Below are 24,130 nucleotides of genomic sequence, written 5' to 3'. Positions count from 1 at the left end.
ATTTGGGTATATTTTGCTCATTTAATTGGCAAAACTTGAAGAAGGTTCGTTTTAGTGGCTTTTCAGGTGGTTCCATTACCTACTGGAACTTTTATTGTAAAAATACATGTATGATTGTAGGAAAATTTTCAGATCTAACAGGGGAGAGCACAAGAGGGAGGGAAGGAATCACAGACACTTCTCCTTCTGCATCCCTCTGTAGGAGCTGAGCAGCACAACCATCAGCAACACCAACACCCAACAGAAGTGGGTATTTTGACTGAACTGGCCCAAGCCCAGCACATTTCCCCAAAGGCACAAAGGCTGTATATCCCTTTTTACGAGCCAGAGAGGAATGTTCTCCCCTCTCCCAGAATTACTGCAATGCTTAGGGCAGAACAAGGCCCCATTTAACAGCACTGAGACAAGAGCTACCCGAGAGCTTCAGCCCAGGGACCGGCCACCTTCACGCACTGTGCCCAGTGCTGTGCCTGTGTCAGCACTTACTGCTTACTGGGAAGCTTTTCTCTGTTTTTAACCTGGATGCCCCATTGCTGGAGCTGAGCAGACCCATTTTTTTTCCAGCTTTCTGCTTAACTGCCTTTACCGTGGGTAAGAACATTGAGCAAACAATAACAGCAAAAACCTTGTATTTCCACAGCACACTTTAACTCAAAGGTGTCACAAATCAATTTAAAACTTAAATTGCAATACCATCTCCAATCACTTTACTCACAGGATAAATCACAGCCAGTTCTGGAGGTGGAAGAGGCAGTTATATAACAAAGTGTAATAACTTCACACAACAAGAGTGAAAATCGGCAGGAAGATCCTACATTCATCATCTCTGCTGGGTGAACATGGATGGTCCCTTTCCAGAGGTAAATCCTGGAACTCCAGAACAACAGCCAAGTCACACACTACAACTTCAGACACACCAGTCCTGCCTGGGAAAGGAGGCCTCCTGGATATCAGAATCATTGAATTGTTTGAGTTGGAAGGGATCTTAAAGCTCCTCTAATTCCAGCTCCCCTTCCTTCAGACACTCAGGGGTCCTGTAATTATCTCAGGGTCCTCTCAAGTCTGCCTCCTCCCACTGCCCCGTTCTCTGAGTTATGATAGGAAGATCTGGACTGTGGGATTAAAAGCCACAATATAACAGCATTTCCTTGTTTTCCCCAGCTGATTTCTCATGCTGTGTACATGTGTATAAGTGCATGTGCTGGCTCCATTTGCAGCAGGGAGATACTCAGCTCTGAAACAAAAATGTATTTTGAAGCCAGTTACAGTTGGCTCCACCTGGGACTTTCTTTGCTGCAGTTGCAGAAGTAAGTTGGAGCAGCAGCAAACTAGAAAAAAATGTAAATATTGCCAGCTGTCTCTCCAGGACGAGGCTGCTCTGATTAATTTATGATGTTTTCAAAGAAAGATGGTGAATGTTGCACCATATTTGAAATTAAAAGGTTAAGCAGAGTTTAAAAAAAGGCACAGTAGAGTTCTTAAAAAAATGCGCTTTGCTTGGTTTTGAGCAATAGAATGTTTAATGACTAATAATGAAATGAACTGGTGCTGGCTTTGCTAGCTGCTCCATCCCATGGCCCTGAGACAGAGGAACAAAGTTCAATCAGCTCCGTGGCTGGGCCAAGCAACGGGAGGGTCGAGCTGCCCTCCCCTTGTTCTGAGCTTCAAACGCTGCTGCTGCAGAAACAGAGACCATGACTAACGAGGATTTCAGCGCCAGCCTGTCTCCAGCTGGGATCACCATAAACACAGCCCCGCTGGCAGGGCTGCAGGAGGGCATCAGCTATTCCAGTGCTGCCCTTCCCAGCTGGAGTTTCTGGGGGGACAGAGTGGCTGGGGGTTATCTGGGCTCTGACAAACCACCCGCTTCTCCAGGCGCTCACAGAAGCGTCTGCTCAGCTCTTCCCTCCTGATTTCCACCTCCAGCCTTCCAGTGGGGGGATTTTAAAATGATCAAAAAGGACTCAGGCACCAGACCCAGCGTAAGGAAAGGCTGGAACAGTGTCACTGACTGGGATGCAGTGACAGTCTGCACATTCCAACCCCTGCCTCCAAAACCAGCATTAAACCAGACATGGCCATACACAAAAACACAGCCAGGTGTGGTGGCAGGCAGTGTCTCTACACAGAGGGTTATAAAATAAAAGAACCAGCTTTCCAAGTCTCCCTTGTTTTGTAGTTTTGTTTCTTTTCCCTTGTGGCTTTCCTGTGCTCCACTTTTCACTTCTTTAACTTGAGTCAATTTTTCCCTCAAGCTAATTTGGTATGAACAGTCATCCTCCTGCAACTTCAAAAATATTTTCTCTTCTTTCTTTCAAATGCCCTTTCTTCCCTCCTTCCACAGATCAACTGGTTTTCCAATGGCCAAGAAAACTGCCAGTGCCTATTTCAGGAGAGTGGGCAACAAAAAATTGTCAGCAATAACAACTGGGGAGTTTTTCAAATAATCCCATTCCTGGAAAATTATTGAACATTATCTGGGGAATACTACAACATGCTGGTACTTGAAAAAAAAAAAAAAAAAGAAATCAACTGATTTTCTTTTCACCTACCTGCTTCACCCACAAACACTTCCACTGGTGTGCTGGTAGGGCTCTCACCAATGACATTATATGCTGTCATTAGTACTTCGTATCTCTTGTATTTCTTCAATTCTGAAAAAGATATTACATATTAATATTATATATTAAGATTTATACTCTATTACAGCTATCTTTTAGACTCCCAACACCTCTTCATCTCCAGACTTGTCTCTCAGAAAATGTGGCAATAGAAGAGAACAATAGTACAATGTCTACTTCAATCCTTCCTGAATTCACACATCTCGACAGTATTTGCATCGTTTTGAATGATATTTCTGATGAAATGGCAGGATTTTGCAGTGTTTCCTCACAGTGTTGCTCCAGTAAGAGGAGTAACAATTTCTCTAGGAATATAGGCATTTCTTATGGATAACTAACTAGAGGAACATGTCTAGGTCATTCTTAAGTTCAGAAGATGGCAGGATTTGGCTTTGAATGTCACCATAAGGTCTCATTTTGATCTGCACTGCTAGGAAAGAGCCTGCCTGGCCTTTGCCTAATCCCTGGAATGCTCATTTAGAGGGAATTTGGCAACTGCACTGCTCTAGAACAGCTGAAGCAGGTGCAGAAGGAGAGCTGCAGTGGGAATCTGGAGTTCCACTCCAGGTACTCCACAGGGATCTTCTCCTCCAACGTGACCACAGCTCGACCATCAATCGCAATGAGACAGGAGAATCTGAAGGCTGGACTCCATTTGGCCACCAGGCAACAAATTTGTTTGCTGACACAGAGAAACTACTCTGACAGATGAGGCAGGAGAGTGAGAGAAGCGTGAAAAGATCTAAAAAACCCAATTGTTTGTGGGTAATTAACAGACACAACCAGGGCGGAGCAGAATCACATCAACGTCATTAGGGGAGGCAGCGCCTGAGCAGTTTCAGATTTTGCATTTTCAGGATGAAAGAATCAATCCCAACAGATATATTTATCATCTACAATACTTAACAGGGAAATTAGAGTAAGAGAGCAATCAATAATATAAATTGCCCTATTTAAATGAGCATTGAATTAAGACACGCATGGCCAGAGGTCCAAATTTCTCCCTTTGCCAATAATTTTCCCTGCTATCTATGAATCAGAGTCTCCTTAACTCGGGGGCTGACAGTATGCCATTGGTTTGGTGAGGTTCAAAAAGCCCAATTAGGCAAGTTTGTCTAATTTCAGTGTTACAGAACCATTTATAAATGTTGTGCTCCAATAGCTGACTGTGAGTTCAGCATCATTCCCCAGTCTCAGGCACACTGTAAATGATATCTAATATATCCCCATTTGTTTTTAAGGTGATATCACTAAATTTGGATTGACTGCAAAAGATGGAGGAAGCAAATCAGAAATAACAGTGCCGAGTTAATAAACAAACAATGGTAAGATACACACATATAGTACTGGGCAGCTTGCACAGGGAAACTTTATTTTCTGCCATGAGAAGTCACAAGGGAGATTTTAGTGTTAACTGGATGTGGAAGAAAATGGAACACGAGAGTTCATGCATGCAACTTTCAGTGGGGATCAGGCTTCATTTTTTTCTTTTTTTTTAGCCCATCACAATCTGTGACTCAAAAGCCTTGGGCAAAACCTATCTAGTGAACCATCATCACCACAAAGCAACTTGCCTTTTAACTCTGTCGAATGTTATTTTATTCATTTCCAATTGAAAACACCTCTGGAGATGCACATAAATTCATTGGGCCCTTTCTAAATTGGCTTTGTACTCCATGGAATGCCCGAGCATGGCAATGCTTGAATCATAGAACTAATGATGTGATACAGCTAAACTCAGATGGACTACAAAATATGTAGCAAGTGAATCAAAATTCATTTAGCATCAGCAATACTGGGTTGTTACAGTCAATAATGTTTTACCTTCCCAGCAGCCACATTTTTACAACAGCTACCTACTTGCATCATCGATGTCTCTGGGTGTAGGGGAAGCAAAGACTTAAAGAAAAAGAAACTGGAGAAGGCCCAGAGTCATTAATCTGTGTTGATTTCTGCTGGATCCACGGAGGAGAGCCACAGGAGTTTGCCCATGGTATATTTTGAACCATTACAAAGAGTCTCAACTGAAGGCAATGTGCACTTACGTGTTAATTCATATGTCGTTAATGCAGAGCTGCTGTTCACTGTCTTGAAGCTGCTTTGGGCTATTCAGGGTAAGCAAAGCAGAAAGCTTGTTACAGTGCAAGGAAATAGTTATTGCAAATGATGTACAGCAGAGACAGAGGCAAATGAGGCAGCACACCCATACACAGTTTAAGCTTTAGGAATATACCTTGAAGGGCAATAAAATCACATCACTCTCTCGTAACACATCGAGAGCATCTCGCCCACATGGGGCTGTTTCATTTCCTCCTCAAACAGAGGATACACAAATACACAACACAAAGATGTTCTGGCTTTTAGATTAAATAGAACAAATGAGTGAAAATGAAATGATTTCTAGGGGCGAAAGCTCTCAGTGGTGCGTTACATCCTGATTTCTCAAGATGCAAAATTCAAAACCTGAAGAGCTGCAGAGTACTGAGCTGGAACCTGGACCACCAAGTGAACACTCACATCAGGGCAGGACCTGTTTCTTTAAGAATGAATTTGATTTCCCACAGTTTCACTTAAAGAATTCAAGATTCCTGCTGTGAGTGAATTGTAATAATATGCTAAACTGTGCAAAACTGTGGGTCAGTGAGGAACAGAGGTGTTCTAAGGTGAGAATTATGAGGAGAAAGAGGGACATTTATCTTGAAATACAATAGTCTCCACCCCTTGCTCTCCCTGTCTCTTGACTCCCTGGAGAGATACAGCTCATTTTTTCTCCTCTACAGTGATTAGGAACATTGCTGCAGGGCCAGACAAGAAGAGGAAAAAGACAAAACTGGTTTGTTTCACAAGCTCCCCGTCTTGTGAGAGCATCCAAATTCATTATTTCATAATGTACACTGCTAGTAATTCAGTTTTTGTCTGAGAAAAACTCTTCTGCATTCCTACACCTAAAAAAATTTTACATCTCTGTCCTGGCTCAAGCTGCTCAGTTTGGGAAGTCTCATTAGCTCTGACCACATAAGTGAGGTCAGAGTTAGGTGCTTCCTTTATATTTAAAGCATCCACTTATCCACACCCTCATTAAAATTCACTCTTGCTTTTGTAGAAATCACTTCTATGGGTTCAGGAAAGCATGGCAAATGATGTAAGATATTGAAATAGTCTCATTGAACCCTATTCTGCTGCTCTTGGAATATTATTTTATCCTGAATATTCCAGGGACATCAAAGAGGACAAAAGCTGGTCTCTCCATGAGCACATCTCATTGCTGGACCTTATTCCTCAAGCTACTGAGTGTTCACATGTCTGCCTCACATCATCTTATTCTGCCTATTCTTCCCTCTGATTTCCTTTCTAGACTTTATCTAAAAAGGTCTTTTCATTTTTTTCTATTATTCCTCTCCCTCTCCACCTTCTTTCCATGTGAGCCATAAATCCCAGTGACTGACATGGAAAGGAGGCACCTAAAAATTCTTGCTCATTTTTGCTATTTTCTTTTGAAATATGGACAAGCATTTTAAAATTATAAAAATTCTATTTTAAAATTCTCCTCAGCTGTTTTCCTCATACTGTTAAAGGAAAAAACAAAATGTCAATTATAAAAACTATTGAAAAAAACAGCAAGAAAGGAAAAAGTTGCCAGCTGAGGAAAATGAAGTATCTGTCATTTAAAGGTGGAACAAAGTGTAGCAGGGTAATTATGAAGTGGAGGTAGTGGGAAGCAGGAAATCAGAGGGTACATGGGGGAAAGACCATCAATTCCAGCACGCTGGCAGAGATCAGCACAGACCATTACAATGCTGGTCACACTGAAGTCACTTGAATTTTTCAGCATCTTCAGGCTGATTGTGTAAAACCTGAATAATTCCTAGCACTCTTAGACTTCCATTTTATTTCCATGGGGCAAGAGGGGGTGCAGTGCCTGGTGCAATGACAGATTACCATAGTGGGATATTTTAAGGTCTAAACCACAGGCTTACGTGTGAGCTCTGCTCTTAGAGCTGAGGGGTTCTGGATGTTCTTGGATTCTGTCCCAGGCCCGGTGTCGTAATCCAGCTCCCGGTAGTAGATGCGGTACCCCAACAGGAGCCCGTTCAGACTCTCCACTTTGGGGGGCTGAAAAACATCCACGTGAACAACAGGCTCGTTAGGACCACATGGCAGCAAACATCCATCACCAGGGGCTGTGGCTCTGTGCTCTGCTCAACACAGACACCAATAATGCACAGGTTGGGTGGTTTGAAAAGCACAGGTTAAAGGCAACTTTGAGGATTTTGCTCAGCTGTGGCCATTGCAAAAGGCTCTTGACTGAAAAATCCACACCATGAACCAAACTCCTTTCCTTCTTGGCCCACAGAAACCTGGCTGTGATGGAAAAGTATAAATAAGCACTCCCTGGAGATGCAGGTTGCCTTCCACCAACACTGGAACACAAAGAGTGTTTCATTGCTTCCAAAAGGAAATAAACTATTTTATCACAGACAGAATTTCTTTCTTTTCCTTGGGGACCGATCACAGGACAGTCTTCATCTGCCATAATTTTACTGAAAGACTGATGAGCAAATAAAAAGGAGTAATATAAAACTGTTCTGGCTTTGATTAGGAAGACAAAATTAGGTCTAATAACAACCTCATACAGGCATTTAGACAGAAGTTACAGTGTGATGGGCTCTGGTGTGGGCACAGAAGGAAACCAAGGGCTCCTCCATAACAGCTCACAGCAGTTTGGCACATGCAGCCATGGGGTGGCTCAAATATGAGTTTTTTTCCCTTCTGCATCATGTTGGAAGATGCTCAAAGACAAAACACCTCAGCAAGGCTTCTCCAGCAGCCCCTCACATCCTCCTTCAGCTGCAGATACACAGCTGGCACACTGAAAAGGAGATTTGTGTCTGGGTGGATTGCTTAAGCAGAGACAAGCACAGGGATTCCTCATGTTTTGGAAAAAAAATTACTTTCCTGAGTCTAATGCAGGCTAAGAACTGCAGAGAAGAGATGCCTTGAGCCATTTATCTTCTAAAGATTCTTTAACTGAAATTTAAGGGGCTGGAAGTATAAATGAAAAGGATTTTAATGATGATCTTGCCTTTAATCCAGAAAGATCCCTACCAGCCTTGAGAATGTTACTAAGGAAAAACACTGTATAAAAATTAACTGCTGGTGTGAAACACTGTCACAATAGAAGGTAATGCCCCATTGTCGTGGTTTTAAACCAGTATATTAATAGTGTTACTGTGAGATAAAGGATTAAGTAAAGCAAAGCATGATTGTCTTAAGTTTATATAGCAGTGATAGTAAAATCTAGGGGTGGAAAGTAGTAAATATTTGTTTCTTCTTTTCTGTCAATTTATTAGTTTTTAAGTTGTATATTGAATATAATTGATAATTTTTGAGTAGGTGTTTACAAGTTGAAGGGGTGGAATGTCCTGGGGTGACTTTATGATACTGGTTTAAAACCACGACACCCATGTAATATTAATGAAGAAAGTAAGGACATCTTGATAGAAAGGAGGAAGATCTTTGGTAATAACTTGGCATTCTGCTTCCAGAAATGACATGAATTTTCCATTACTCCATTACAATGGCAAGAGGAGGGTGAGGACTGTCCTGTCTCAGTGCCAAGGACTTTTCTTTGGGTGAGGGCTGAAGGAATTAAGTAGAAAGATTGCAGTTTATGGAAACCAAAAAAGAAAATTACATGAACCAGAGTAAAAGGAAACTACATAGCCACCAGGAAAAGGAGCAGAACCTGCTCCAGCAACAAGCTGACTTCTTTTGCAGCTGTCCTGCACAGAACCTGCTGAAAACAACCCAAACTCTCTCAAGATTTCACTTGCTCTGCCTGGTTAGAGATCTCTTATTCATTGATTTGTGCTCATCATTGTGCTCCATCCTCTGGCAAAGCTCTGAGCACCTTTCACTGGCATTTGGTGTCTCCATCAGAGAACGATGCTGTGGATACAGGACTGTGAGGGACCTCGAGGACCATCAGGGCTGGGATCTCCCCACTGCAGAACCCCAGCTGCTGGGAGCTCCTTTCACAGACAGAAACACCTCTACCAGAAACAGAGCTGACCCTTCAGCTCTGCAGAATTCCTGTTGGGAAGCTGTTCCCAGCCTCACCACTCGGGCGGTTAGAAACCTTCATTTAATTTCTAATCTAAATAATTCATAGCCGGTTTCTAACCATTTGTTCCTGTGCTAACATTGCCTTTTGGGTTAAATTGTTCTTCTCCCTGTGGGGTGTTTACTCCTGTGATGTATTTTAGAAAGGGCAATCATATTCCCTCTACGACTGCATTTTACAAGGCAAATAAATCAAGCTCTCGAACAACAGAATTTCCCAGTCTCAGGCTGAGAGCCCCTTGTCCAAGGGACTAAGAAAATAGGCCAAATAAAGTGCCAGGTTTCTCCAGGGCTGCCCCATGAAGTTACTGCTCATGGACCAGCTGAAACACTCTCCAGTGCAAGAAGATGAGATGGGGTTGTTGGAAGTTATCAGTATCTTTCTCCTGATTTTTTCTTTTTTATTTCTTTTCCAATCTTTTGCCTTTCTGTTTTCTGTATTACACTGTAGTTACTTTAGCCCTGATGGTGCCCTTGCAGAGAAGGGCTCCACAGCGCAGCAGTGTCCTTGCCTACCTATGACTTTTCCTATTTTAATTACTAACAAACTTTGCTTAAATTTGGGGGAAAAAAAAAAGTTGAAGTGAAATATCCTGCAGAACTCTAAAAGGAAAACCCTGCTGAAGCTGAGGAGGAGCCTGTGACTCCCTGCTCTGTCATGTAACTGCTTAACAGGTAAAGCTTAATTTCTCATTGTGGCCCAACGCTGATCAGACCAGAGCAAACATTGTTTCCTTATGCTATCATGTGATTCTCCATTTTTAACTTCCTTGAGATTTAGGACAGGAAAGCTCAGAAAATAAATAGCTTGCAAACTGTCTCTCTTTTTGCCACGGAGATGATGATTCTTTCCTGGAAAGGAGCTCTGCTAAAAGGTCAGGTCTTCCGCTTCCTATCTGTCTTCTGCGGACAAAACTCTGCTTTTGATGTAATGGATTATTTAGGGTTTTGTAGAAAGGCCTGGGGGATCTGCTGAAATAGGTAAAATGGTGATGAGTGGCAGCCCATAATGTTGTACAGAAGTAAGAGAAACATTTTTGTGCTGTTTAAAGAGAAATAAATAAATAAAGACTGAAATGTAAGTTTGAATAATTGTTATCTCTAAGGTGGAAGCAGAACAGTACATGATCCTGATGTTAAGTGTAACATCCTCCAGAACATTTGAAATAACCCTGCATTATTGATACAACAGACCTCACTGGAAATTACTTATTTTCTTCCTCCTTTAAATTTAAAAATAATGGACTGATTGGACCAAGCAGCTGAAAGCCCAGATAGTGCATCCAGAGTTTGTTTTGTGAATTATTAACACAGCTCAAAGTTAAAAATTTAGCTTTGCTTGGAAATCCACTCTCCCATTTAGCTTGACTGCTGTTTTCAGTTTACATTATTTCTTAGACACTGCTGTGAAACTTCCTCCTAATTGGAGGCTATTGTGGGACTTGAAGATTTTTGTTTATTTGAAAAATATAGTACGGTTGAATTACCAGGGCCTATTAATATACATGTGGTAATGACATATAATCGCCCACAACTCCCTTGAGATGGCTCTGGCACAACAACCCCATTTCACTTTCATGAAATGAAAAGCATCCAATTACCTAAACAACCACCTATTTCACATTAACTACACACCAGTAATCAGTCAGCTGGGGGAACGCTTATTTCTGTGGTCCATCGTGCCTCACATCATCTTTGTCTTCTCTTTCTGTTCTTTTTTCCCCTTTGCTGGGGGCTCTTGTTGTAGGTGGGGAGGTAGATTTGCATCTCTCCATAATTCCTTTGGTAAAACTGCTCAACATGTCTCCTATTTGCTCAACATGCTGTAAGCAACGCTGCTGCTCAGGATTTTCCTGCGTGAGCTGGGGCAGGCACCCAGCAGCACAGCCAGGCAGATTTGAAAGTGCTGCACAGCAATAAACAAACCCTCATCCATATATTTTCCTTCCAAAAATGCAAGGAGTCCCATCTGTACTGTAAATGCATATGTACATTTTTCACTGTAATGCAATCTGTCCAAAGTCATCCTTGTGATGTGTGGGGGACATTGTCTGGGGAGCAGGGTGGGCAGAGGCTCTCCAGGATGGGTTATGGATAACGTGCAGCACCCCACTGGGGTCCCTCTTTTAATGCTCACTCTGCAAAAAGAAACCTCAGGCACTGGGTCACAAAATGTTCCTGCATCTCCCAGGAGGCCAGGATTGAGAGATAAAGGAAGGCAGAGGAAATGCCAATATAAAATGCAGACTTGACACAAATACTTCCCCATCCAACCCGGAGAGACTGCAGAGAGCTCGAACTTTCTTTTCTCTGAAGAAACTCAATGTTTCCCTCTCAAAGAGTCAAGAGGGTGTGTGGAGCTTCTCAGAGGTATGAATGGGATCTCAGGCACTGATCTCAGGCTTCTGATCATTCCAGCAGCAGGAGGAGGCTGTGCATGATGTGAGCTTTTGATTACCTGATCTTACCAACACCACTCTCCGTGGAATATTTTCCATGTAAAGATGCACATCCACGGATAGCAACGGAAGGGCAGGAGAATCTGACAATTAACAATCTTGGACATGGCTACAGACACTCCTTAATCTCCCAGTGGGGCACAAAGTAAAATCAACTGCCAGGGATCTCCATTCATCACTAAAATTTATGCTAGATCAGGCAAATAAGGAAGTAGCTACAGTCCTTCAATGTTAGTACAATACTTCCAGCTCAAGAAAATGTCCCTGGCAATTCACCCTTAAATTCAACGAGTCAAAGCAGCCAAAAAATTGTTCAAAGGAACATCAAAATTTTTCATTTTACCTACCTGCCACTGCACAAGGACAGAGGAAGTTGTGTGGGGAGTTACTAACACAGAACTGGGTGGTTCATCTGGAACTGAACAAGAGAAAAAGGAAACAAAAGCAGTTACAGCAAGAGGGTGAAAAAGGGGCAGCTTTTCTTTCATTCATCAGGTTCTTTTTCTTCACTGCTGAAGGAAATCTTCCATCCTAGCTGCTTCGTGGTGGGTCTCAAAAGGTGGATGTGGGTGTTGGAACCCAGGGAGAAGCCAGGCCCTTCTCTTACATCCCTTGCTCTATCTGTGGCCTTGGCAGCTTGAGCAGAGTAAGAAAAGCTCAGGGCATAAACCTGGAGGAAGCTGCAGCAGCCAGCTGCTCACAGACCACCAGATGCCCATCTGTGAGGAAGTTAAACCAGCTGTGTGCTGGCTCCAATGGGGGACAAAACTGCTCTCAGATTTTTCAGGAGATTTTTTGCCACCTTTGGGGCAAGTCCACCTTGAATTTAGGAGTCTGTGCCACATAGTCACGCCTCATTTTAGTCAGGACAGCTTAATTTACCACAGGTTAACCCCTTCCTGTGCCCACAGCCTGTGGCACTCCCACACACTCCAGAGCAGCTCAAAGACATGAAACTCCTTATCAGGAGCTCACAGCCCTCCACAGTGCAATGCTCTGTGCTGCTCAGCAGAATAAACGCTCAGTTTGTTGGGGAGAAGAGAAACTTTCACAGTTTTTCCTGGTTGTATTGTGATGAGGCCAAGCACAGCTCTGGATCCACTGTAGCTAAATTCAAAGGGAACTTAAAATGAAATTTTAAATTCCAAAACAGTGAGTCAGTGATGCCTCATTAGCACCAGTCACAGCCCGCACCGACCCTGCTGCTGCTGTGCAGGAAGGTGGAGAGTCAGGATGCCTTTAAGGGGCTGTTTAGCATTAGTCAGGTGTTACATGGGTTCCTGTTTAACTTCCCACGCTCCTGAGCTCTGTCCTCTGCTCTTCTGATTTCAAGATGACATTCCTTGGCAAAATGGCTTCCTATTTTTACATCTCAGTGTCATTTCTAACTTGTCACTCCTTGCTCTGCAGGAAATAATTCCTAGCACGATATATATGTATAGCCATGGAATCATTTAGGTTGGGAAACGCCTCTAAGACCATCAAGTCCAACCATTAAGTCAGCACTTCCAAGCCTGCTGTTAACTCATGTCCCCAAGTGCCACATGTACGTGGCTTTTAAATCCCTCCAGGGATGGAAACTCCACCACTGCCCTGGGCAGCCTTTGCCAGTGCCTGAGAAACCTTGCAGTGAAGGAATTTTCCCTAATATTCACTCTAAACCTCCCCTGGTGCAACCAGGTCATTTCCTTATGTCCTACCACTTCTTACTTGGGAGAAGAGATTGACTCCCACCTCACAGCACCCATGGATAAATATAAATTAATATAAATATAAATATATATTAATATAAATATATATTTATCCATGTGTGTCCCGGGATTACTCAACTTTCCAGGGTAAAAGCACATCCTGATGCTTTTCCTACTTTGCAGAGTTCCTTCCTCCATTCAAGACATCAGAGCTACTTCTGCATTCAGGCATCGACTTTATACAATCAAGGAATTAGAAGCTGATCTCTAAGGCTAAAAATAAAAGCCTTGTCAATGTCATTCACAGTTTATTAGTCCTGATCTGCAGGATTAAATGCTCATGTTTCCAGGAGCTTCATACTCTTTCTCACTTATACCTCAGCAATTTTGCCATTCTGCAGACTGATGTGGATTGTGAGGGGAAAACAATTGAAGAAACTTCTTCAAATGTATGCAGGGTTCTACATTTATTTTTAATGCTCTCTTGTAAATTATTCAATTTCTGCAAAGATAATGGTTAGTGCAGAGTTTGGAAGCCAATCAAACGAAGTTTAAATCCATTTTGAGACTCCTGAAAGTATGATTCATTATCAGAGGGCACAGCAGGACACTTAAAGGCTGTCTGTTAATTCAGCCATATCTCATTGCTACCTGTGTCAACTTCCTGTGGATAAAACTGCTTTGGCTGCTGGTTTTCACTCCAGTCTCCATGGATAACACCCTGCAGTGGTTCCAGGAGCCCCTCAGTGATGCCCCCAGTGTGCCTCTCCTCCTCCCTTACCATCCTGCAGGGTCGTGACCGCCTCTGTCTCCGCGCTGAAGTCGCTGTCCCCGATGTCGTTGGTGGCCTTCACTCGCAGTTTGTAAGAGGTGAACGGGTTCAAGCTGTGGAATGGGGAAAACAGGGCTGAGGGATGGAATCTCCCTCCCTCATCACAACTTGCCTCCACAGAGAACGTGCCCACTGCCCACCAGAGTCACTGAGCAGTTTGTCTCCTCTCCCCATCGCCTCTTCTCTGCTGTCTCCCCCGGCTTTCCCAGGTGTTCCCACCCCTGCTGTCACCAGCACCTTCCCAGACATCCCCTGCCCTGGGCTCCCAGAAACACTCATGGATTTGTTGCTGAATTAGGCACCAGAGAACACACCTGAGGCTGCAGCTCATGGAGCAGCCCATGAGTGGGGCTCGCTATCTGAGCTCTGCATGGCTGTGCAGAGCCTGGCTCTGCTGAGATATCCTCCAAAGCCATCTGGGTCAGCCCATCCTCCAAGCACGGGTGGGGAGGAGGCAGGAGATGTGCCCAGGGTCAGCCCAGCAGGCTCTGGAATTCAAAGTGCCAGCTCCTGACTAATTCCCTGCACCACACCACTTGATCAGTGCATTTCGCTCCTGCTGAATCCCAGATTAATGCCATTACTCGGATTATTTAATAAAGACAGCAACAACAGGTTCCCTGCAGCTCTTTTATCTATGTGGTGCTTTAAGATATGCAAGGAGTGACTTCCAGCTGACATAACCTTGCAAAGATGATTCTGTCTTGGCTTGGCAGGGGAGGTGAAGGGGAGGCTGCCTTTGGAGTCACAGGCAGAGGTTTGAAATGCAGAGCTGTAACTTACGGGGGATTTCACTAATTAATTGGTAGTGTCTAACCATCCACTGGCAGATGTAACACTGACTACAAACTCAAGTTACTTGTAAGGAATGATTAAACACTAAGGATGATGCATTCTGATGGGTAGCACTCTCAATCCCATGACTCTTCTGGACTTCCACAAGAAAGTGCTTTTAGCAAGGGGGAGAAGAAATTTCTTTCAGCAGGGCCACCCTATCAAGACAGAATTACTTACCTGCTTGATTAATGTGAATCATCCTTTTTCATCTTTTCAGTCATGCCAATGTCAAGTCTAAGTGACACAGATGGTTTCCTTGTTTTTACAGGTTTTGACTGGAAAGATACTGGCACTCAACCAGTGAGCTGCCATGTACTGCAGCCACCAATGCTTTTAATAACAGACCTGAAAAATCTGTATCTGAATGCTCAGAATACCTGATTCTCCTAAAGCTCACAGCCTTTTAGAAATAATCTGATTTGTACTGGCTCGTCAACAGAGGAAATGGACAGCAAAACAAGTACCTGCTCATAGACATTCAATTACTTCTGCTGATGTTACAAGGACTTTAATTACACCACTATTGCAGAGGTTATAATGAAGCCTGAATAACAAAGTTTAAACATTCTGATGCTATCTATAAACTTCAGTATGGAAAATACAGATAAAAATGGTTCTCATTTCATCTGGAAAAGCTTATATAGAGATAATTGCAATGCAGCATTCAGAGTGGATTTTAACATCAGTCACTACTGAAAGGATTTTTAACTAGTTGTATTTTACAGAGCACTGTGTAGCTACATATTTAGCCTGAGTAGTGTTATCTGTGGTGCTGAGCTTCCAGGAAAGGCTTCAAAAAGATGCACTGCAGTCCAACTTTAATTAGATTTATTGCATGACCTTCAGCAAATCTCCCAACTGCTGTTCATAACACCATCTCTAAAATGGAAGCAGTGGCCTCACTTAACCTCTCTCCCCCAAAAGGAACGTGAAGCTGAGTGATGCTTGTTTTGGTTTCCTAACTCATGGGAAAGCATGGGAATTTCTGTGCTAGCCTGGGCTCACGTGGTACCTTTCGATAATGCAGGATGTGGCCTCGTGGCTGATGGAGGAGGAGTAGGTTTGCCAGTCTCCGTGAGGCAGCTCCCGCACTTGGACTGTGAAATATCGGATCGGTGACGATCCGTCGCTGCCAGGGACCCACGTCAGCACCAGGCTCCGGGAGGACACGTCACCCTGCGGGGTCATCACCTGCCTGGGAGGTGCTGGTCGTTCTGCAATCAAACCAGAATTTAGCTGCTTTGAGAGGAAATCCAGAACAACGTAAAATGGGACAGCTTGGTCAGATCTTCCCAGTGGTAAAGCCATGGGCATTGAATTTTTGGATTTGCCACATGAAGTATACAACCATCCCATTTCTTAACCTTCTACTGCAAGGAGTAGAAGTAAAACTGATTATTATCTCCCTGCATCAAAGGTCACCATAGGATATAAACCTTTCACACAGTGGCCCTCAAACTTAGGGGGGAAACTTGACCTAGCAGGTTAAAGAAAAATCATTGGGACTGGCAGCCCAGCAAAGCAAGGTAATCTTTAATGAAACTCAGCTGTGCTCCTGGCTGCAATTGCTCTTTTGACAGAATCTGTAAATTAGCTCACTTTTTAACCTGTTCTTACCCCTTGGTACAAGGAACTCTGTTCTCTGTATGTTATGCAGGGTCCTCTTCCCCCAACTGAGACACAAGGAAGAGGAAGGGGTGAGCTGGAACAGGCTGTTGTGTGGCAGAGTCCAAGCACACACAGCTGAAGCTGAATTTCTGGACCAGGCAAGGAACCAGGAAGCTCCTGGTGCTGTGGCTTCCAAACCCCAGCCTGGAATCAGCACAGAGCTGGGGCTGGAGCACCTGGTGCAGGTCCCTTCCAGAGCTCCCCAACTCTTCCTTTCATACCCACTAACCTTGAACCTGCAAAGTCAAACCAGGCAGTGCTGAGGGAGATCTCTTCAGAGTAATTACCCTCACACCTCTGGGATGAGCAGGGAATGGCAATGCAGGTGTAAGCATGCCAGCCCCCAACTGTTTCATTACAGATCTCCTTTCCCGTCACCGCGTCTCCGCACTCCATCGATTTCAATAGAGAAACTCTATAGAGTGAGGAATAATTGTTTAATTGTTTATCATGAAGATTATTGATTCTGATTAAAATGTGTGGCATGTAATAAAGCAGAAATTGATTGGAGACACCGCAGTGACTTGCTTTTGAGAAGCAATTCAATTCAACTTCATCAGCACTTGTTTCCATAAACACACCTCTGCCTGCCTGATTCCTCACAGCTCCGTGTGGCCAGCGCTTCATTTCCCTGCCATCCCCTAAAACCATTTCCTGCGTGTTTTGGCATTTCTCTGCAGCCTGCTCTCGCTGACATCAGTGCCCAAAGACTTGTAAGCTATTAGCTGGAGGAAGCCCTGGGTGCCAGCAGCCTGCGAGCAGCAGCACGACGCGAAAGGTCAGTGCCTTACACTGACAGGCGGAGACAGGGACGCGGGGTTATTCCATGCCAGGGAGGGAGAGTCATGCAGGGATTTTATACATTCTGCTGATAAGCTCTGCACTTTTGGGCAGGTCAGATCTTGCAGTCAGTCTCCAATGATTGGGTTTCCTTCTGCTGCTAATGGGAGATCTTAAAATCTCCCGTGTTGCAGGATATACTCCCTGACTGTTTGTACAAACCCATTAGTATAAAGAGTTTATTTATGGGAGTTTAGCCACAAGCAAGTGCTAAGGTGAGACTGTCAGTGCAGGCTTGACTCTACCAGGCCACATGACTCTAAAGACTACTTTTAATTTCTTGCTACATTTAAATTTTTTGACCCAATTCTGCCTTGATCACCGGTGTTGACTATTCTGAAGTGTAGATTCAAAGCACTGCAGCAGAGGCTCTGGAGAATACAGATATACAATATAACTTGGGATCTATAAATCACAGGCATCACTGCAAAATGTAAAGATTTATACTGGGATTAAGCAAGGAATTTACAAGGGCAAGAGTGACCAATTTTGTTAATTTTCTAGAGAATTGTTGGGTCTGTCTACCTCAGTATCAAGCACTGTGAGGATATTAAATATATCTTTATTAACAGGAATTAAATATATTTTCATTCTAGAATATTTATTGTCATGTATACACTTTTCAGATTAATTTCTTGTTAGAAGGATAGCTGCAGTGCATAAATTTCTTTATCATCCCCTTTTATAATTCTTGCTGATGTGAGATAACACACTGTTATTCTTACACTTTATATGGGACCAGTAAACCTGTAGCTCCAAAGCACACAGAGACCCAGCAGAGCTGTCCATCAAAAAGAGAAAGGGATCATGTTACACTGTGATTTGGGTACTCGAGATAACCCTAAAGCATTGATAGCAACAAGGGGTCATTGTTCCCACAGCAGAGCTGGGAGCTCTGCCTTGAGCCATTGTGCATCCTTGTGCACAGTCTGGGGAATCTCAGCACATTTTATTGAGCAGGAGAGGCTCTGAGCTTTGAGAATTCTCTTTTTTTGGCATGGTGGGCTTTTTTTTTTTGAAGCCTCCACATGTCAGGCTTTGAACCTCCCCTTTGACAGCAATCAGACAGGGGTGGGAGAAACCTTGAGCTGATAAATCTCTTTGATGGACAGTATCTTTAACAGAGGCACTTCCAATTTCCTAATACATCTCTAGAGGTTCTTTCTCTGAGGACTGCACTGTTATGCACTGAGAAGGCTGCACATGATCTGCAGAGCTTTGCCAGAGGGAATTTTAAACCCAACCAAACAGGCCAGGATAGTTGAAATGCATCTCACAGGCTCTTGCTGAACATCAACTTCCTCCCTTCTTAGAAGTGTTAAAGGAAGACATTGTTGGCAAATACAACGGGAAATCCTTACTCTTGCAATAAATGTTGTGCAAGGTGTAGAAAGGACTTTAAACAAATGACTGCTTATCAAGCACATTTTAGGAATTAAATGTCATTGGTTGCATTATAGTGCATAACTTGGGCAAGAACCAAGAGCAGGCCACAAGCACATACACAAGTTCTAACAACAGTTGAAAGATGTCTGTGGAGGTCTGGCCTGGTGACCTCCTGGAGTGTGCTCCTCTCTGAACTGTGACTTTTACCAGGTACAGGAGTTGTATGGTTCTAGTTTTTGAGGGAGAGTTTTACTTAAAAAATATCAATATCCAGACATCACATGGCCCCAAACCCAGTGGTGCTGGTAGATTTACCCTGGCTTGTTTTGATTTTGGCAGCTCATGAGACCAGATACGTTCTTTGCAGTGGAACATGGCCTGTGTGCAAGACCAGGGAAAAACCCACACTTTCTTTCTCCACCAACATATTCACCAATATATCCTCTTTAGCACTGAATTAAAAAAAACCCTAAAAATCTTCATGCACAAGTAGAAAATGCAAATTTTTTTAACTGAAGCTCTACAGATCAGTACTAAAACTGGAGGAATGAGCAGTTCCTTGAGCCAAAGCATTAAAAACAAGCAGTGATGCAGAGCAGATCCTGTAATACCTTACATGTCTTTCACATTTTGGTACATTTGGTATCAAAGCATCTGGTTTCATTTACACACACATGTAAATGCCACCTTATAGATTCCCTTCAGAACAGAATTTGTCTGGAGAGTCAGGATGCAAACAAGCATTTCATGGCTGATGCAAGAAGCAGAAAAAGTCTGGGCAATCCAGATTCAAAGGCTCTGCTGGAGCGTGTGGCAGCGAAAGGCCAGAGTAATTACAAACACATTAGGTCAGGGCTGAGGCACAATGGAGGAGCCATGGAGAAATTCTGCAACGCCACTGCCTCCCATTTTGCGTTCCCTAATCAATATAATTCATCCATCACTTACTTTCTTAAGATTGCAATCTTTCTAGAAAACGAGAGAGCTGAAAAAAACCCACCCCATCTGACTGCAAAAGGAGGCTGCATATGGCCAATATAGCAGCTGATGGAAAAATCAATTCCAACAGCCTGGCAGGTTAGAAGAACTGTGTCTCATAAAAGTCTGCCTTGCTTTCTGAAATCATGATGTTGCTATGGATTGGGGCAGGTTTATGGGGTGAGAAGGAGGAGGCGTAGCCTGCTATTAAAATCCCCCTAAGTGCAGCGCAGGCTCCAGGGCAGGCACAGAAATTCCCTGAACCCACGGCTTGCAAGCATTACCTCGTTTCTCAGTGGTGATCACCGTGGCTTCCAGAGGCTCCCCCCAGCCCTGCCTGGTCTTGGCAGATGTCCTGAAGATGTAGGCTGACTCTGGGCTCAGGTCTGTAGCCGTGAACTGCCGGACTGTGGAGCCAACCTCCACCGTGGTGAACTTGTTGGGGCTGCTGCTGGCCAGGCGGTAGGCGACCTGGTACCCTGCAAGCAGAGAGGGGAAAACGCTCAGCTGGTTTCTCTAGCAGGGACAAAAGAGCACCAACACTATTAGCTTATCCTAATTACATGCTTATCTGAAGTCGGGAGAAAAGTAATTTACTGCCTTTGGTGTTATAAAGCTCTGTTTTTTGGCAGATGCCACACACCTTACAAAGGAAATCACTCACACACGAGGCTCTGCTGGATACAACTGCCATGAGACCAAGTTCACGTTCCATCCTTTAGGCCAACAAGATGCAAAACCAGTTTAATCTTTCCTGGGCATACTGGTACCTTTTTGGAAAGCAAAGGAACAGAGTTGGTGCAATGTGTCACCTGACTGAGGTGGTTCAAGGCAACGCTCCAGTTCCAGATTTCCAATCCAAGTTCACAGGTTGTTCTGCCCTCTCCCAGTTTCAGCACTGGTTTAAATTCAAGGTTCTTTAGCTGCAGCTCCAGCAGCTGGGTTGCCCAAACCATGCAGCCTTCACAGTACTCCAGTCAAAGCTTGCTCCTATTTCTGCACGTGCTTTTCCCTCAGCAGTGAGTGCCAGAACTGCCAATAAGGCCACCCTCCTGTCATTCAGCATCGCTGCCCCTGACCAGAGCCCGAGGAAGGAGCCTGCAAGCTCTGTGGTCCTGCTTCATCCATGCAGGTCTCAATAATCAATTTTGCTGATGCCTGTAAGCAATAACCCCCCTTCCACCCTGCCTGACAATCAAGAGCTCACAGTTTAGCTTGGGTTATTAATGATTCCACTGTGCAAGGAGGGCTTCCAGGGTTCTTACGCACCACTAGCGACAACTGTCCCCCAAAGAGGGTCTGCCAAATGTTCAAATTCATTCTGTAAACCCAGAAATTCAATCAGGCTCTTGCTTCTGGAGCTCAATGGTAACTTCCAGTCCAGCAGCTGACTTCCAAAATCAATTAATAGCAGAACTGACGTGGGGTTTTATTGCCCGAGCTGAATGTATGATTAAATGCTCCATGGAGTTACACAGGGCAGAGCACAGCCAACAAATCCAAATCAAACCAGCTGAAAACAAAACAGTCATGGCACAGTTCTGCCAACCCTCTGCTCATCCTCTGAATGACAAAAGAGGTCTGCAGCACCTGAGCCATCTCTTTCTTATGGAATTAATATCCCAGCTATAGTTTGAACTCCCACCGCATCTTGGCGGTAACAAGACCAAGGGGAGCCAAACCTGGCATGGTTCATTTGGGAAGGTCAGTGCATGAAATCTGAAGGGCTGGTCTTACCTATGGCTATTAGAGAAAACCCAATGACATTTATTTCCCACTGTGAATATGCCACGATTGCCACATTGCCATCCACAGAAAAGGCCCGGAGTTCCTGCAGTCCCTGGAATCGATGCCACTCGTGTGTGGCGCACTCTGACACAAACAGTGGCATTTAATTGGGATGCAGATGGTATTCATTTTGTTGTGCTGACTCTCGAAGTGCCACTGATGATGTACCAGGGTTTCCTTGTTCTTTCTTTTCTGGAAGCTGCTTGGGGATGTGGGGCAACAGTCACAGCTGCTTGACATGGAACAATTTGCACCAACACCTCGAGGAGTGAGCTGGCTTTTCCAAGCACCTGTGCCTTCGGCCCCAGCTCCCCCAGGCTGTGGTTGGTTTATTCCTACAGGAACACTTCCACACCCGGGTGGACAGCTTTAGATCTCTTCAAAGGCTGGGAATAATGTCTTATGAGGAGTGCCTGAGGACTTTGGGCTTGTCTAGGCTGAAGGCTGAGGGGCGACCTGGCTGTTCTCTGCAGCTCCCTGAGGAGGGGGTGTAGAAAGGGAGGTGCTGATCTCCCAGGGTGGGAAAACACTGCTGCAGAGAGGTGGTGGCTGCCCCATCCTTGGAAATACACAAGGTCAGGTTGGACACGGCTCAGAACAACCTTTTTTAGTTGAGAATGTCCCTGCCCATGGCAGGAGGGTTGGACCAGATGGCTGCTAACCCAAACTATCCGGGTTCTATGATCTCCCTGGGACTGATAGGACATGTGGGGATGGTTAAAAACTGCTTCAGCCAAGGTTCACACTGGACATGAGGAAGAATTTATTTACAGAGAGGGTGGTCAAACCCTGGAACTGCCTTCCTGGAGAGGTGGGCAACGCCCCAAGCCTGTCTGCATTTAAAAGCCATTTGGATTAAGCCCTTAATAATGCTGTAACTTGGTCAGCACTGAACTGGTCAGGCAGCTGGACTTAATTATTGTTATAGGTGCCTTCCAACTGGAATAGCACATTCTATTCTATTCTAATCAATTAAAAAGTCTCCTGATTTTTCAGTGCTCCCGAGTGTGCTTAGATCTCAGCAAAGTCTTGGGGGCTTACACTTTCAACATTTCATTCTTTCACCTGAAAATTATCTCCTTTTATCCATGGGTCTAGTTCTTCCATTACTGGTCCAATATATTTCAACAAAGTATTTCTGTACCTTTAATGCTGCAATATTTTGATCTTTTTAAAAAGTCCACAGAAAGAGAGCAACGGGGAGAAGGAACTCATATATATGATCTTTTTTTGTTTATACTGATGTGAAGAATGTGGGAGTGAAAACCCCAGTGCAGGATCTTAACAAGGAGGAAAAATAGTCAAAGAAAAGCACTGGGGAAATTTTGACAGAAGCAGGAAAAATGAAGGAAAAAGCAACTAAGATGGCTAAAGAAGCTTGATAAAGGGACATAAGACATAAAGAATAAGACCTGGAGGGAAACGGAGAACATTAAAAGAATAGAAAAGTTGATTTATCTAGTTATTAAAAGATAAGTACGATATCTGGGACATATCCTTGTCGCGTAATTTCCTCTCTTTTCTAAACCTTTGTAAAATATGAAGTGTAGTTTAAATGTAAGGGGGGAATAGAAAGATAACTATTTACTGCTAAATGGTGGCATTCATGCTGGAAGGCAATTACAAACACACCCAGGTTAGGAAAAGGAACACATACATATCTAGGACAATATCTTACACAAGAGTGGGTCTGTGGCTAATGAAAAAATTAATTTAGCTGTGAGAAAGAGGAAATCACTTGTCACAGCCTGTGTCTATGGCAGGCTCTGCAAACTGCCTTTCCTTGCATCCCTGTGAAAAACAGCACCAGCTCTCACTGCCCCCTCCTGCATCTGCTGTTAGCTCAAAGTCTGAGGAAATGTCTGTTTTCCTGAGTTTACAAAACCACAGCCATCCCGTTAACAGATTTCCTAAGAAACTCAACACCTCCATAGGTCTGATTCCAAGGCAAATACCCAAGCTCTACCCCTGAACTCAGCTCATTTTTATTGCTACCTACAACCCACCTGAGAGACACCCAGTACTTCATTCTGACCCCCTGCATCTTCAGTTAGTTCATGACAATGAGGATCCAGACTGGCATAAAAAGCATTACTTTTATTTTTTCTGAGTGGCACAGAAGACTCAGTACTTAAGCTACAGCTTGGATAATAACTAGGGCTAATGCAAGATCAAAAAGATAAAATTATTAAGTTGATGAATTTCAGCAGCAAGGGATAGGAGAAGAAAGGAAATGTTAAGTGAAATCAAACGAGGCAAATCAATAGAGGTAAATGGAAAGTGTTCAAAGAGAAATTAATGTATGCTTGAGGGCTATAACAGGCAATTGCTGCAGTGAAGGAATGAGCAGCTTCCTTTCCTTACTAGATTAGGACAATAAGATGTTACAGATATCTTAGGAAAAATAAATTTAAAAACCCAACGTTATGAATGAAAGTATAACCTTTAAAAGGTGATTGGAGGAAACTTGAGGGAAAGGAATATCTTAAAGAATGTGAAATATCTGGATGGTCAATAAGAATTCATATTATTTTCTTAACTTTTTTTCCATATACTATTAGATCCCAAATATTTTCTGCAAGCGGGAGTGCTGCCACTCACCAGGCCAAAACAGCATTAAAAACCCTCCTGAAAGATCAAGTCTTCAGGAGTTTATTTATTCATTGAAACGAGGCTTATTTTTCACTTTAACATCTTTTTGAGCATTTTTTTTGTGCAAGGAGTTCCACGAGCTGCACACTTCCCAGACTCAATAAATGGCAGCTGCCTGTTAAACGTTAGGTGACCGCAACACAGCCGCTGGATTCCCCAAAGCAAACAGGCAGGAGGAGGCTGACAACACCCCATGAATATCAAAAAGCTTTCAAGCTCATCACCATACAAAGCCCTTCAAGAAGTGACAGCACC

General features: G+C 43.7%; 1 protein-coding gene across 6 annotated transcripts in view; it reads right to left on the bottom strand.

Annotated features, from left to right (window-relative positions):
- SDK1 (sidekick cell adhesion molecule 1) overlaps positions 1-24,130 on the bottom strand; it is a 385,141-nt gene that overhangs the window by 45,512 nt on the left and 315,499 nt on the right. For 3 of the 6 annotated variants that reach the window (XM_086855185.1, XM_086855184.1, XM_086855189.1), the window contains 7 exons: positions 19,720-19,914; positions 15,576-15,777; positions 13,676-13,779; positions 11,551-11,621; positions 6,599-6,734; positions 4,667-4,726; positions 2,553-2,654 (listed from right to left, as the gene is read on the bottom strand). In XM_086855185.1, coding sequence (XP_086711311.1) covers positions 2,553-2,654; positions 4,667-4,726; positions 6,599-6,734; positions 11,551-11,621; positions 13,676-13,779; positions 15,576-15,777; positions 19,720-19,914 — 870 coding nt within the window. The remainder of the gene's footprint in view (positions 1-2,552; positions 2,655-4,666; positions 4,727-6,598; positions 6,735-11,550; positions 11,622-13,675; positions 13,780-15,575; positions 15,778-19,719; positions 19,915-24,130) is intronic. The other 3 variants (XM_086855187.1, XM_086855188.1, XM_086855186.1) reach the window with 1 other exon arrangement.

The sequence above is a fragment of the Cyanistes caeruleus genome, chromosome 17 (genome assembly GCF_971803275.1).
Source record: "Cyanistes caeruleus chromosome 17, bCyaCae1.hap1.1, whole genome shotgun sequence".
NCBI classification, from domain to species: Eukaryota; Metazoa; Chordata; class Aves; order Passeriformes; family Paridae; genus Cyanistes; species Cyanistes caeruleus.
Note: the sequence above shows the minus strand (reverse complement) of the source record. Positions and strands in the feature narration are given on the sequence as shown.